This window comes from Anolis sagrei, chromosome 1 (genome assembly GCF_037176765.1).
Source record: "Anolis sagrei isolate rAnoSag1 chromosome 1, rAnoSag1.mat, whole genome shotgun sequence".
NCBI lineage: Eukaryota > Metazoa > Chordata > Lepidosauria > Squamata > Dactyloidae > Anolis > Anolis sagrei.
In genome coordinates, this window is record NC_090021.1 from 106,988,772 (window position 1) to 107,003,906 (window position 15,135).

Consider the following 15,135-nt stretch of genomic DNA (forward strand, 5'->3'; position numbering starts at 1 on the left):
GACGAAGAAATATATCAATATAGCTTTGCAGCGGCAAGATTGACTATAGCCAAAGACTGGAAAGGGGAAAAAGGTCTAACCAAAAAGGATTGGAGGGAAAGAATGCGAGAATATATGCTAAAGGCCAGACTAACTTATAACAGGAGGAATAAGAGTAATGAGGACTTTCTAGAAAAATGGAAGTTGGCCATGGCATATCTGAATAGAGAGTCAGTAATATAGAGGAGCTCCATTAGGAATTTAGGTTTACCATGAATAAGGAGAAATAAATAGGTTAAAGGCTTCATAGTGTTTTGGTGTGGGAAGTCATGGTGAAGGGTGCATAGGTGTGGGGATGAGGGTTTATTTTGTTTAGGATAGGGGTTTTGGGATGAGTGTAAGGTCTGTGATATGTGTGTAAAATGTCATGTGATGATTTACTGAATGTTATGGAAAAATTTAATACAAAGCTCTGACGGAAAGCAGTGGAAAACAGGCAGAAATAGCAAGTCTATGTGTATTAAGATATGTAAATGATAATAATTTGTACTTAATGACAAAACTAACTGATTGACTGAATAAGGTAGATAGGCATGTACAAGTCAAAAATATTGGTACCTGATTATATCTGCCATGATTTGCTTTGCTTTTTTGTTATGTACCATAATAAAAATAAACAGTTTTAACAAAAAAACAAAAACAAAAAACATTTAATTAATATTTGAAGCCTTCATTTCCCGGCGGACTATTTATTTGAGGAAACACTGGGCTAAATCAGGTACTTTGTATCAAATTGGAACTGTGCTTTTTCTTGAAATAGGGAAGCTGCTTTGTCAAGAAGGGAATAATTCTTTCTTGTTTTAATATGAATTAAACAATCTATTTTTGGTTTATAAATTACTCGTATCCTCCTTGGGCTTGTTCCTATAGGTATGTTTATCACAGCTCCAAATGGATGGTGGCTGGCAATGCTGACTCACCTGTACCTCCCCGGGTATATATTCATCCAGATTCACCTGCTTCAGGAGAGACTTGGATGAGACAAGTGATTAGCTTTGACAAACTGAAACTTACAAACAATGAACTGGATGACCAGGGCCATGTGAGTATCTTGTTTTATAGATTATTATTGTAATGCACACTTTAAAAACAAGACTTGTGATATAAAACCTTGTCCAGCATTGTGTTAATTGGAAATAAGTAACGATTAACATTGGAAAATAAGTTTAGAAAATCTCCTACCCAGCTACAACCTCTCTGAGTTAAATTCTGCCTTGGATATGGATAAGAGGCAATTATGAGACTGGCTATTTTGGACTGATTTAATAAGGGATCTGCAATCAACCAGGAACACAAAATTCTCCCCATGGTTCCCCTTGTTGAGATCAGAACATTTTAGAGCCAGATATCTGACTAAGGAGCCCCCCCCCCCCCCGTTGGCACAGTGTCTTAAATCACTGAGCTGCTGAACTTGTTGACCGAAAGGTTGGCAGTCCGAATTTGGGGAGCAGGGTGAGCTCCCACTGTTAGCTCCAGCTTCTGCCAACCTAGCAGTTCAAAAACACGCAAATGTGAGATCACTGAGTACCACTTTGGTGGGAAGGAAGTGGCGCTGCATGCAGTCATGCTGGCCACATGATCTTGGAGGCATCTATGGACAACGCCGGCTCTTAGGTTTAGAAATGGAGATTAGTACCAACCCCCAGAGTCGGACATGACTAGACTTAATGTCAAGGGGAAACCTTTACCTTTACCTTCATTAAATTGAAGCCATCCTCATTAAGAACTGCCTTCACTGAACTGCGATTCCAAGTAATGCCCACCGCAGTGTTAGATGGTCATCACCATAATGTGCCATTGGAAAACAGACTTTGCATCTGTATTTATTAGGAGTGTCAGGTGGAAGACATTGTGCACTACATGCTAAACTGTCCTTTATATAGTGACCCAAGAGAAAGATATTTGGAATCCCTGCTGATAAAAGACAACGGCAACTCTCTTGTAGAAATGGTTCAGTTTTTGCTAAGTGACTCAAATGATTATGTACTATATAAAGTGGTTCTTTTTGCTTTGTCTGGAAAAAAGATAAGAAAGAGAGAGCTAGATAAAATTGCCATCATCTGCTGTGGAGAGTCGGGGAGTTAATTCGACCTTTCTTCAGTAAATATTGATAATTCACATTTTTTGTTCTGTGTGAGCATAAAGCTTGCCTATGTTTGTTACTTTTTGCTTCCTGTTTGCTTTGAGGGTACTTTTCTGTTCACCCTAGACCTGTACCTTTTGTCAGTGCCTTGGGCTAGTACAAGAAATTATTTGATATGTAACCTCACATTAGGAAAAATTAATTCATTTTTAAACCGCATGGCAGTTAGATATAGCCATGTGTTAATATTTTTCTGTAGACATTTATTTGTAATAGGGCACAATTTTATTTCTCCTAATAAATACTTTGAACTCCAAAGATAAGCAGAACTAAGGAACTCTATTAAATTGAAAGTATAAAGGCTACATAAACATTTAGGATTGCATATGTAGACTTTGCTTCATCTCCCCAAAATATGACAAAAATAACATGTCTGTTATTAAAAAACAATGCTTTGGCATATAAGAATCTACGAGAAATATAACTAATGATTTTGTAAAATAATTTGTGCAAAAGCCCCTTGAGGTGTTAAGAACAGTACTCAAAAAGAACAACATGAGAGCAGTGTTTACCCTGATAATGATTTATTACGTACCTCGTGGAGCAAAACCTTTTCACAGCTGAAGCTCATTACGTCTGCAAAGCTGGCAGGGGATTTTGTGGTTTAAATGTTCTGTTTGCAAGTTCCGAATTGTTTAGTTATGACACCACCTCATATGACAAAATATGCTATCCTAGTATTTCCTGTTCTCTTCAAAACACAGGGAAGGGGAGGGAAGAGGGCACGCAAACCCTTTTTTGTTTTCAGAAATAGTTTTTACAACTTAATACATAATTCCAAAAATGGTATATAAGATAGGGTTTCTTGATGGCATATTTTTAAAGGTTAGTAATAAAGTAACACATTCGTTTTTTAAAAAAACAACAGCATTATGTTGTATGTCTGAGATATATCAGGGCTGCCTTAGCACTTTATCACATGGGTGAACTGGCACAACAGCAGGACTGCCTGACGGTCCTTATTGCAAAACCTGTTATTTGTTCACCACCTTTCCATGATAAAGAAGCAGTCAGGAGCTATTGATGGGCAAAGCTGGTCAATAGTCCCTGATTGAGCCACAGTCCCTCGACTTATGCAGTGAGTCCAGGTGCTCCTGTGCTGGCATCATCCATATTTCCCTCACTGGAAAAACATTTAAAAATAATCTATACATTTATTCATTTATTTCCAGCAATATGAGTGTTGCCATACAATTTACTTATATAGATCACTATATACACCAATTAAAACAAGATTTCCCCAGTGTCCAGTAATCAAATTAACAAAAATTAAAACATTAATATGGACTTCTTGTCTCAAAGACACACTTTGAAAATATTATTGCAATCCTGCTAATGTCTTACCTCAGACATTTTATTTTTTCTACCTTGCTACTTCAATGTTTTATTTAATCTTCAAAACTCGCAAACAATTTTACATTTTCTTTTTTCTTTATGAATTATATCAATGGTTCCCATTCTTTCAAAAAGTTATCAGTTAACTTCTCCTTTATCCACTTCTCTAACTGGATTTTAAAAAATTCCATCACTTGCAAAGTGCCTGTAAATGATGATGATGATGATGATAACAAAATAAAACAAAACAACAAAAGATTGAAAGTGGCATAGCAACTTGCTGAAATTATGCTTTCCATCCTGAAGTATGGCTTTGCATAGCCGAGATGTTACAATTGTATAATGAGAGCATCTGTGTGAAGGCACTCATGACGGTAACTTGCCACTATCCTGTGTCATGAGAACGCTGTGGGACAGTGCATAGTCATGTTCTAGATAGTCTCACAGACATGGACACTCTTTTGCAAGAATGCTTTCCTCATAGGCTTAAGAGGAAGCAATTTGTATGTCACCCCAACTGTGTTGAATACTCTGGCATCCAGTCCAGGACTTCTTAAACTTTTTCCACTCACAACCCCTTTTTGCATGTGATACTAGTTGCATAGGTATAATTAACATAGGTATAAAAACCAAACATTTGCTGATAATTCAGCATTTGCAAGACTTACTAAACAGTCCACTATAAACACTATTTCTAATAGATTTGTGTAAATAAGTGGCATTCAGAAAACTTTTACTGTTGCCAATTTTTGTGACCCCAACATTGAGTTCAGGAGACCCCACTTGGGGTTAGGACCCATAATTTAAGAAGCAGTGGTCTAGTTCGTACTTCTCTGTGGAAGGAAGGCATCATTTCTGCTCCTTATGCATATGTCCAGCAGTAGAGAGTTTCTCATACAACTGAAAGCAGGTTCTCTTGGGCTCTCATCGGGGGTGGCACCTTAAGAGGAAATTGTCAATTGTCAGAAGCATGGTTGCTAGTACTGTTATCCTTATTCAGTAAGGTTAATATTGAACTTTCTACACCTATTCAAAATTGGAATCTGCTTTTCTTTTATTTCTCCCATCTATTATACTATGTAACAAAACAGGAAAAAAATTTGTTCTTGGTTTGAAAGTGTTATTTCCTGTTTAATTGTGCAGTACTTACTTTGAATGTAGTTATTACACTCCAGAAACTTAAATTTGTGGCTGTGGATAGTACTATTATTTCCTTCAGACTAGGCACTTAATTTATAATTTTCCTTTAATGAAAATATTCCATTTTTAAACTTTCAACTATTCAATGTGTAAAAACCCCCAGCGTTTTTGCAGTTTAATAAGCGTTTCCCATGTTTTTATGATAGAATCAATTAGAAAAAGACATCTATAACCTGGGAATAAAAAGTGTGTTACATAGTGTTATCAACCATTCATATATACGTGTGTAACTTTGCCAATTTAGGCAAGATAAATCATAGCTAACAGTAAATGCTGCTACTTGTAATTTCAACATAATTTTTTAAATGAGAAATAATATGTGTGTATGATAACTAAAACCAGAGATTGGAGCACCAACTAGAATTTGGATTTTTATACAATTTGACACTGCTTGATTCAGAATCAAGGGAACTAAATAAAGTTGAAATAAGGAAAAAATTGAAATAAGTGATCTGCAGCTAATATCCAATGCGTTAATGTGATGACAGCATTGTTCAAAATAACATAGGGTGTTATCTTATCAAGTAGTGTTCTAATGTCATTGTTTCAAATGAATTTGGTTGGGAACAGCATTTGGGAGATAGTGTTGAAACCAAAGCTTATTCAGGAACTATTATTAAGTCTGGAATCGACCACTGTTGAATTGATCACTGAAAAACATTATTTTCATTTTGCACAGCAAGTAGGGGAACCTCTTTGTGTTAGATAATAGCAGTCTACAAATACATTCCCAAGATGGGTCGAGAGCAAGTTTCCACATTGTATAATCGCAGGGTTTAACTTATTTCCCATCTGAATTGAAAACTACATAACTTTCTGTAAAGCTATTATTCATTGTGTGGAATGCTTTGGAATTGAGCAGTCCACTTTAATGAGTACTTCAGTTTGGAGGAGAACCAAGTAGTGTTCTCCTAGAACAATTCAAAAATACACATTGAACTGATTCAGAACTAAAATGTGCCTTGAAAATTGGAATATAGGGTTTGGAGACAAAAGATTCTATGAGAAATTCATCTTTCTAAAATTGGAGAGATTGCAAAGAATGTCCTTTATTGTTACCAGAAATATAAAACAGAGAAATAACTGTTCCAAAGTATATACTTTTATTCTTTGGTCATTATGACAAAATGAAAAAGTGTTTGAGATCGCTGAATTATTACACATGTAGAATAAATCATAGGGCAAATGTTTATTGTATAAATGCTTAGCTGAAGGTTGGGGATAGCATTATATGAGGCAGTATTCAAACTGTTGTATTCTTGAGAAGTACATCATTAATCCTATTGAAGAATTCAGTAATTCTTAACGTACTGAAATGAGAATTAAGGGTGTGCAAGCAGCAACCAAGTAGTGTGCTCGTTTTGGATAAGAAAGGTATCCCATGATGTGCATCGCCATCACATTTTTTATGATCAGGAGATACAGTTAGGTGTTTGCGAATCGGAGAACAAAAGAAGAGCCTTCCTGTATCAGACATAAGACCTATATAATCTAAGGATTAAAAAATCTGATAATATTGCTTTCTCCCATGCCCATATTTTGAAAAAAAAACTCAAGTTTTGAAAAAAAATTTTTTAAACATATGCCTAAACTAAGTCAGTATCATATTCCCCAAGAGATCAATCATATATCTGTGAGAAACCAAAAACGAAACCAGCCTTCTCTGCTGCTGATTCCCAGCTACTCATATTCAGAGTTATGGAGGCAGAAACCATGTACGTGGAATATAATGGTATGATGTGATCTTCAAATCCATAAGGGAGACATTGAACCGTGGATCAGCAAATCCTATTTCCAGTTATCAGTGGTTCTCAAGATGTGGGTCCCCAGATGTTTTGGCCTTCAACTCCCAGAAATCCTAACAGCTGGTATCTGGCTGGGATTTCTGGTATTTGTAAGCCAAAACACGTGGCAACCCACATGTTGAGAACCATTGAGCTAGATGAAGGTACCAAGTCTGTATAGGAAGCCCTAAGTGGAACTGTTATACATGTTTTCACTTATTCATGTAAGATGTTCTAACTGAATAAATAAAAACCATGTATATCCATTACACAAATACGGTGCTTACCGTGCACCCACATATCCTGTTCTGCATGTAAATGTCCAAGACTTTGTATTTAAAAAAATACACAATTAAACCTAGGTGGAGCTGTGTGAGCAGTATTTGGTTTTTTGTACTGAGTCGTCTGAATCTCATTACGGTTATGTAGTTAGTGTAATCTGATTAGGGATTATTCTAGCTTACATTTTGCCAAACTCCAGTAATTTGTGTAACCAGTTGCCAGGTTAGGTAGGTTTATGTAATTTAGACTGCACACTGCAAACATATAGTTACCTACTTTATGTCCAATGAACTTAGTGAATCTGATTTGTAAGTAGATACATAGATGATTTTACCCTTAGTTTCACTGTCTTCAAAATTTTACAGTAAATTCTATTACAAACATAACAAACATCAAGATAAATGTCAAATAAAATGAGTAGAAGGGGCACAAGTTCATTCACTGTACAATTTTTGCAAATATATTTTGAATCCAAAATTTCTGTTCTGGTGTTGAAGGGGACTATCCTTTCCTTGTAGTTCTAAGAGAAATTAGAAAACCATGCCTGGTAGAACAAGGACCTATCCTTATTTATGGAATAAACACATTTCTGCATCCTGTTCTGACAGACTGGAAATTGTGTGTAATGGGCACTCTGAGCCACAAGACTTTACATTTTAATATCATTTGTCAAGGTTGCAAAGTCACTATTATAAAGTGAATGTGCTGAGAAAATTTTGTGAAGCAAATAGTAGAAAATTCAATAGTGACTTTACTGAATAACGATAACAACAGTACTAGTAACCGTGCTACTGGCAATTGACAAATTCAGTGCCACCTCTGATGAGAACCCAAGAGAACCTGCTCTCAGTTGTATGGGAAACTCCCTACTGCTGGAAATACGCGTAAAGAGCAGAAATTGTGCCTTCCTTCCACATAAAAGTCCATATCTATATGTACCAGTTTTTACTACGTAACGCATTGCTCATTTTGTATAATTGTAGAGAACAAAATATATTATGTAATCTTCACAGTATTAGGTTGTTCCTTTGGAAGAATTTTCCTACAAATAACATATGTAAACATTTTGAAGGTTAATACTTGCAAAGCTGTTTTTATTCCCCCTTCATTTCCATGCCTCAATTCAAAGAACTGAAATGCAGCCTGTTTTAACTGATTTATTTTAGTTATTATAGAAAGTTAATTGCTTTATCAATAACTTTTTATATCAAAGGCATATATTAATATTCTCATATAATATCACTATAACAATTAAGCATATAATAAGACATTTTATCAAATTTAATGGCACCATTCACAATACCCTTTAATTGATGTCTGTAATTTGTAAATTTGTGGCAAAATGTAGATGCCATGAAAAATACTGATAACACAATTATTTGGGAATCTCTCTCTTTATCTCTCAAAGAGATGGGACCCAAATTTAAACACGGCATTCTGCTTCCTATATATCTTATACACATAGCTTGAAAGTAATTTTATATACAGTATTTTTAAATAATTCGTGCATGAAACAAAGTTTGCATACATTGAATTAGCAGAAAGCAAAAGTATCATTATATCAGACACCCGGGAGGACAAATTTGGATTTTTTAGCATTTCAGAATTCGTATTTCTGGATAAGGGATGTTCAGCCTCTAATTCCGAGTTTTAAAAAGCAGTTTGTAATGTATTGCAAATGAGCTCTGGTTAGAAAAGTAAACTGGATCCAATATTTTGTTTACATAGTGCAAATACACAGAAGCATAATGGATTGGACTTGTGTGTTCAATATTGCATTTTCTTCTTTTTTAACAAAACAAAAAGATCAGAGATGCAAGAAATATTGTTTAAATGTTTAATTCAGCAGAACACTTTCTGGCATCCTTTTCTGTATGAGAGTGCAGGCATCGAGAAATTATATTCTGGGGAAAGATTATCTTTCTGGCATTTTTGCAAGCTTCTGATGTAATTGTCAAAAGCCTGACTTCAGTCTATTGCAAGTTCAAGTATCCAGAAAGTTGCTTATCCAAAACAGTATTATGTCCCCCAGTGTGAGGTGAATTCATAGAAAATCATCCAGATTAGCCAAGACTTCATTTTGTTCAAATATAAAGCTCATCCTTTTATTTGGACAATTAATTTCATGGTATTTGGCATTCCATTTGATGCCAAAAAAAGGGGAGGGCAGGAGAAGGATGACATGAGATGTTGAATTTAATATTCTGTGGCCAATAATGAAACAGGAAATTAAAAAATTTCCTCTCTTTAATTAGATTTTCTATCGACTAGTGGCCATTAAACCCTTTTTTATATCTCTTCGTAGGCTTCCAAAAGCAATAGTTATGTTTTTGATTTTGAACTATTAAAAGCAAATTCATATGCAATGTAAAACGAATGTGAACATTTATCTGAGTATGCCTGGAAATCATGATTAATGCAGCATTATAAAAATATTTATACATATGCTTCATAGGTTTCCACTGTACCGATTTTGAAGTGGGGGAAAGAGGAGACATCAGACACCCATTGGGAATATTTAGGCCAATGTAGTTCAGGTCTTACTTCTTCTCTTTAGGGATATTGGTAAAATAAAAGCACTGTTCTGTACTGTCTCAATGTAAACACTTTTAATTTCCCTTTCCTCTCTTTTTGTACTTTCAGTTTTAAATAACATTGTCAATCTTTTTTGGCAATTTCACAGGCTTTTGTTCTGTTCAGCCTGTATTCACCATTGGTGTATATGAGTGGATGGCTCCTCATATATAAATAAAAAATATTAATTTTCTACAGTGAAAAGAAGGGACTGCTAACCTTTTGAGCTCATAGATACAATTGAAATTTTGAGAGGTTATAGTGGGTTCACTCCCAAAATGACTGCAATGAAGGGCATAGTAACAAAATATTAATTTCGTAGAAGGCAAACTAGTGACTACTTAATACCTTGGCTCTCTGAGGCACATGTCCCATGTTGGGCAATTTGATTTTAAGGGGGTCAATTCGAGAATGATTTGTTAACACTGAATGTTGTGCATTTCTTACGGTTCTAGGGGCCTCATATACGGTATATAAGCAGTCCCTGAGTTAAAACATCTGACTTACAAATGACTCATAGTTAAGAACAGGTGTGAAACAACAGGAAGTAAGAGAAATCTATCTGTAGGAAAGGAAATTCACTCTTGCAAGAGTTATCATGGGGGGAAAGGGGTCTCCACTGAAGCTTTCTCACTAATCCTTGTTTCCACAACAAGCCAAATATTTCAAAATTAAATTGTTACAGGGACCGAATGTGAGATGAAATCTTTTTAATAGGTGCACAGACGGCAAAACACACACCGTTAACCCCTATGCTATCCATTGACCGGAGTTACACTTAAAAATGTACTGTTCTGATTTACATACAAATTCAGCTTAAGAACAAACCCACAGAACCTACAGAACATATGTTATAAATACATAATATCTCAAACTTTGGTCTAAAATTATTTAGTCACCTGTGCTCCCTCTATTTTATCATTTTACACTTGTTTACTTATGCAATGCTTTTGACACAAAATAAATAAATATATAACGTGACATACACATTTTAAAAATTAAAACAGAATATACACGGTAGTCAGCTGGTGACAATGGAGAGGGGGAGAGCTTGCTAAAAGAGAGGAGTGGTGAGAGCGTGCTCATGGACTTGAGAGTGCATGAGCACAGAAAAGTGAGACAACTTTTGTTCCAAACACCACACTCTTCTCAGTGTTCTCTATAAATAGAGTAGATAAATACATTTTATATGCTTTAAAGCTTTATTTGCTATTTTTCATATCACTTCCTATTATTATAATTTTAACAATTTTGTAGTAATATTTTCCCCAGTACTTCAGCTGTCCTTTCGTTCTTTTATTTTTCCTAGTAGCACAAATGCACATACACTTCAACACAACAACAAACTGTATCATATACAACATAAAATAAAAAAGTCAACACACTGACAGCATGAACAAAATACTACCTTCATTTCCTGTAATTCCCTCATGCTCCTTTCTTCCCATCATACTTTCATGTCCCTGAACAATGCTGTTCGGAATGAATGTCATTCACCTGTCATCTCATGTTAAAGAATATTTTTGCTGCCCAATGTATTTTTTTTAAACTAAAGCTGGTATTTATTTGAAGCAAGTTGGGTTTTTTTATGATGATGATAACGATATCTCATGAGCTCTGACATTATGCCAGGGGACCCTGATCTAGTTCAGCCATAATCCTGTATTAAAGTTCACCTGATATTAGTCTTTATGATTTGACTAAACTCCACCACACTGGCGGAAAGTCCAGCACACGTCTGCAGTAGAGATGAGATTAAAGACAATTAGGTTTGACTGGAGCTGAATAAGAGGCTGGACAAGGTTAGGCCTATCAGGCAAACTAGCTACAGAAAGACTCTCTCTTGGATTATGCTCTGGCTCCCTTTGCCACCAGGGCTGATTGGTTGTTGTGATTGTGTATTGATGGAACATAGTGTGTGTGACTCCTCTATTTCTTAGATGCCTGAGAACATCATTTTTGTCATGTTTGGGCATCATAAGTGATAATGTTGAGGTGTTGAAGAAGTTTCTGTGATTTGTGTTTCAGCTTCTCTCTCTCTCTTTCTCTCTCTCTTTTTGCCTGAACACACACTGCAGAAGTAGGACTCATATGACCCTAGTCAGCATTGCTGATGGTCAGGAATGCTGAGAATTTAAGTCCAGCATTTGGAGGTTCTCACATTTTCCACCCTGACATACTGGATATGTCAGTTGTTCTACTGGTAAAGGAAAGGAATACAGTTGGCCTTCTGTATTTATGGATTATGCATCGGTGGATTCCACTATCTATGGCTTGAAAACATTTTTTTAGAATAAATAAATCCAAAATTTAAACCTTGTTTTTGCCATTTTGTATAAGGGTCAACAGTTTACTAGACTTATGTACATAATGGGTCTTGAACTTCCATGAATTTTGGTATCCACAAAAGGTCCTAGAACTAAAACCCCAGCAACACCAAGAGCCCACTGTGTTTCCAGATTTGGAGTTAATGCTCAGTCCATGGTCAGTATTATATTGTCCTGGTACAAATAATATGTTTAGGATCAGGCAGGTTATGTATGTTCATTGTACAACAGTAATCCTTTAAATGAAGGAAGAGAAGCAGCTGTCTTATGCCCTTGGCTCATCTTAGTCTAGCATTGTCAACTCTGATTGGCAGTGGTTCTCTATGTTTTAGGCTGGATTCTTTCCTAGCACTACTTAGAGATCCCTCTCATCCAAATACTGACCTGGCATGTAATCAAATAAGGTTTCAGCCAGATTAGATAGTACCTGAAATCAGATGAGATGGAGGTAGTCCTAGGATGAACAACATGGTTTCATTATCTCTGCTGTGTCTTGGGTTGGTATATAATATCTTGGCCAGAGATGCTGGGAATATATTTGTGAGGTTTTTTTTTTTTTAATGTACAATTCAAAGGGAAAAATGAAATGAACAAATATTTTTCATATTTAATATTATGCTGGCCAGTGGTTTATTTTTTTATTTCATCATGATTCAGCAAAGATTATTCAGAGGACTTGTGAAAATACTGAGAGATCTGGAGAAGATCCAGCTACCTGATCCCCTTTTAGACCATGCTTACTGCCTTAACATGGTTACAAAACCATCCCTCTGGGGCACCTAATTGAACTGAAACCTAGCCAATAGCAATACACTTGGCATGCCCCAAAAATAAAATGAAGCAAGATAGGCAATACATTTCAGTGTATTTAAAATGCTGATGCAGAAGAAACAATAGCAATACACTTGGCATGCCCCAAAAATAAAATGAAGCAAGATAGGCAATACATTTCAGTGTATTTAAAATGCTGATCCAGAAGAAACAAGAAGAAAGCTAGCTAGCTCTGTGTCTCTTTCTTTCCCTATCTCTCTCTCATGTAGATTATTCTCCATTCTATGCACAAATACCAACCACGTGTCCATGTCATTCGGAAAGACTGTGGGGATGATCTCTCTCCTGTCAAGCCCGTTCCTTCAGGAGAAGGAGTGAAGGCTTTCTCCTTTCCGGAAACTGTTTTTACAACTGTAACAGCGTACCAGAACCAACAGGTAATTTTATTGTGTTTTAATTTTAATTAATTGGATTTCCCCTGAATGCTAAACAATCAGAAGAGGAAAAAATATACAAGGGAAATGACACTATGTAAAAAGAAGATGATCAAATGTTTTTTAACTTTATTTAATAAAATATATTACTATATGTAGAGCTGTGTCGGCATTTACTTGTGTTTGGGAAACCTCACAGATTATGTACAGTAGGTTCTCCACTTTTGCAGTAGTTATGGACACAGAGCCCTGCAAAAATAACACAAATAAAAACAGAGTTTTAAAAATCTTAAAGAATATCTTTCTAAGAATCTTTAAGCCATAGGACATGAACTTCTACCCTGTGAAGATCGAGAACATTGGGCACTCCAAACCTTACCTTCAAGCCTAGAGATTCCTAGAGAGACAATATTAACCAAATCCATGAATGATCAAATCCACAAAAGTTAAACCTCGAAATGTGGAAGGTTTACAGCATTTGCTTTCTTCTGCTTCAGAGGCTAAATTGACAGTTGGAAATGAAATGGGAAAGAGAGGAGGGAACCTCTATCCCTCAACAGTTCTCTCTCTATCTTTTTGAGTTTAACAGAATTTTTGAGCAGTCGTAACTGTAACAGTCAATTTTGTTTTGCATAGGCCACATTATTATCCATAGTTTGATAAACAATGATTTATAGCTCAATGCAGAAACATGGTAGCTATGAACTCATCTTTTCAATACCCCCCCCCCCCCCAATCATGTCTGTTTTAACATACAGATCTTGTTGAAGTCATACTTGGATGTTTTCCCTAAATGAAGCAAATATGGTGTAATGTTAAGCAACACAAGAAATGTGAAGGGAAGCATCAGGATGCCATTTTGGGAGAAAGAATAGGTTACAGAATTCAGTGATTGGAGACTTAGGCCCCTTCTACACTGCCAAATAAAATCCAGGTTATCTGCTTTGAAATTGATTATATGGCAGTGTAGACCCGTATCATCCAGTTCAAAGCAGATAATGTGGATTATCTGCTTGGATAATCTGGATTATATGGCAGTGTAGAAGGGACCTTTAATAAGATCCCCCCCCCCCCCCGATTTTCTGGGGGTGTAATGTATGCAAGTAGAAGTAATGCAGCCTCAAATTCTTGGTAGTTTCTGCTCATATTATAGAAAGGTTTCATGCCTTTGAAGACCCATTTGCCTGCTGCAGAAATTCAACTCTAGATATTCTTCAGTGAATTTTCCATAATAACAATTATAACTCCAAAGTAGCATATATATTCTTGTAGTTCGTTGGGTCTGCAAGGCTTTTAGATCAGAAGACCTGTATCTTAGATTCTAGCTTGCATTGCCCTGTACTATCATGGCTTTCCTACCGACTGTTAGGAATTGTGGGAATTGAAGTACAAAGCACTTGGAGAGCCAAAGTTTGCCCATGTCTGTTCTAAGTCATATAAAAGGTATTATTACAGTTACATTTTAACTTTTTTAAATAGAAAGTTAAATTTTGAACTGGTGTGAGATTTGAGACTTGTTCTATAGTCAAGACAAGAAAGCCATGAGAATGCTTTCCTGTGCTCTCTCAGTTAAATAATATTATCCATTGAGAAATGGCTATTAAGACAGAGATATAGAAAAGTGGTTATTAATCAGCTTGTCCAACCTCATATAGTCAATGTCATTTTTTAAAAAATGTCCACAATTTCCCAAAGTGGATCAACACTGTAATTTTATCGACACTGAACATTATTTAGTTCTCATATTTTGGAATGGTGTGAAATGTACATATGTGATTTTGCTATCGTGTATTAAATTCCTCTGAAGTTAAAACAATGTGCAGGGTAATCCTATACATGTTCTCTCAGAAGTAAGCACCATGGAGTTCAGTGAGATTAACTCCCAAATAAGTGTAGATAGAATTGCAACCTAAATGACCATGGAGAAAAATGTATCATCATAACTACCATATTATGGCTAGGATCCAAAGAGCAACTCAGTTAATTCTGCATGCCAATGGAGGCTTTGAGATTGTATTTCTCGAACATGAGCCCTAGATAACAGATGGCAAGATAGTTTTGAAACAGTGGATTTCCTGAAGTAGTTTACAGTATCTAACTGCAGAGGAAAAATTACTTGTGTGTGCCTCTGGATCCTGGCCTATATTATCCAGTTGTGATTGATGCCAGTTATAACATTTACCATCTCAAGCAGTGAAAAGAGATGTATAATCACAATTGTGTTGATAAGTTTTGTTTGTAGAGAA

At 35.8% G+C, this 15,135-nt stretch overlaps 1 protein-coding gene across 1 annotated transcript in view; it reads left to right on the forward strand.

The window, feature by feature from the left end:
* Positions 1–15,135, forward strand: part of TBX18 (T-box transcription factor 18) — a 50,595-nt gene that overhangs the window by 19,407 nt on the left and 16,053 nt on the right. Inside the window, exons 4-5 of the mRNA XM_060752988.2 lie at positions 910–1,081; positions 12,725–12,892. Of these exons, the coding sequence (XP_060608971.2) occupies positions 910–1,081; positions 12,725–12,892 (340 nt within the window). The remainder of the gene's footprint in view (positions 1–909; positions 1,082–12,724; positions 12,893–15,135) is intronic.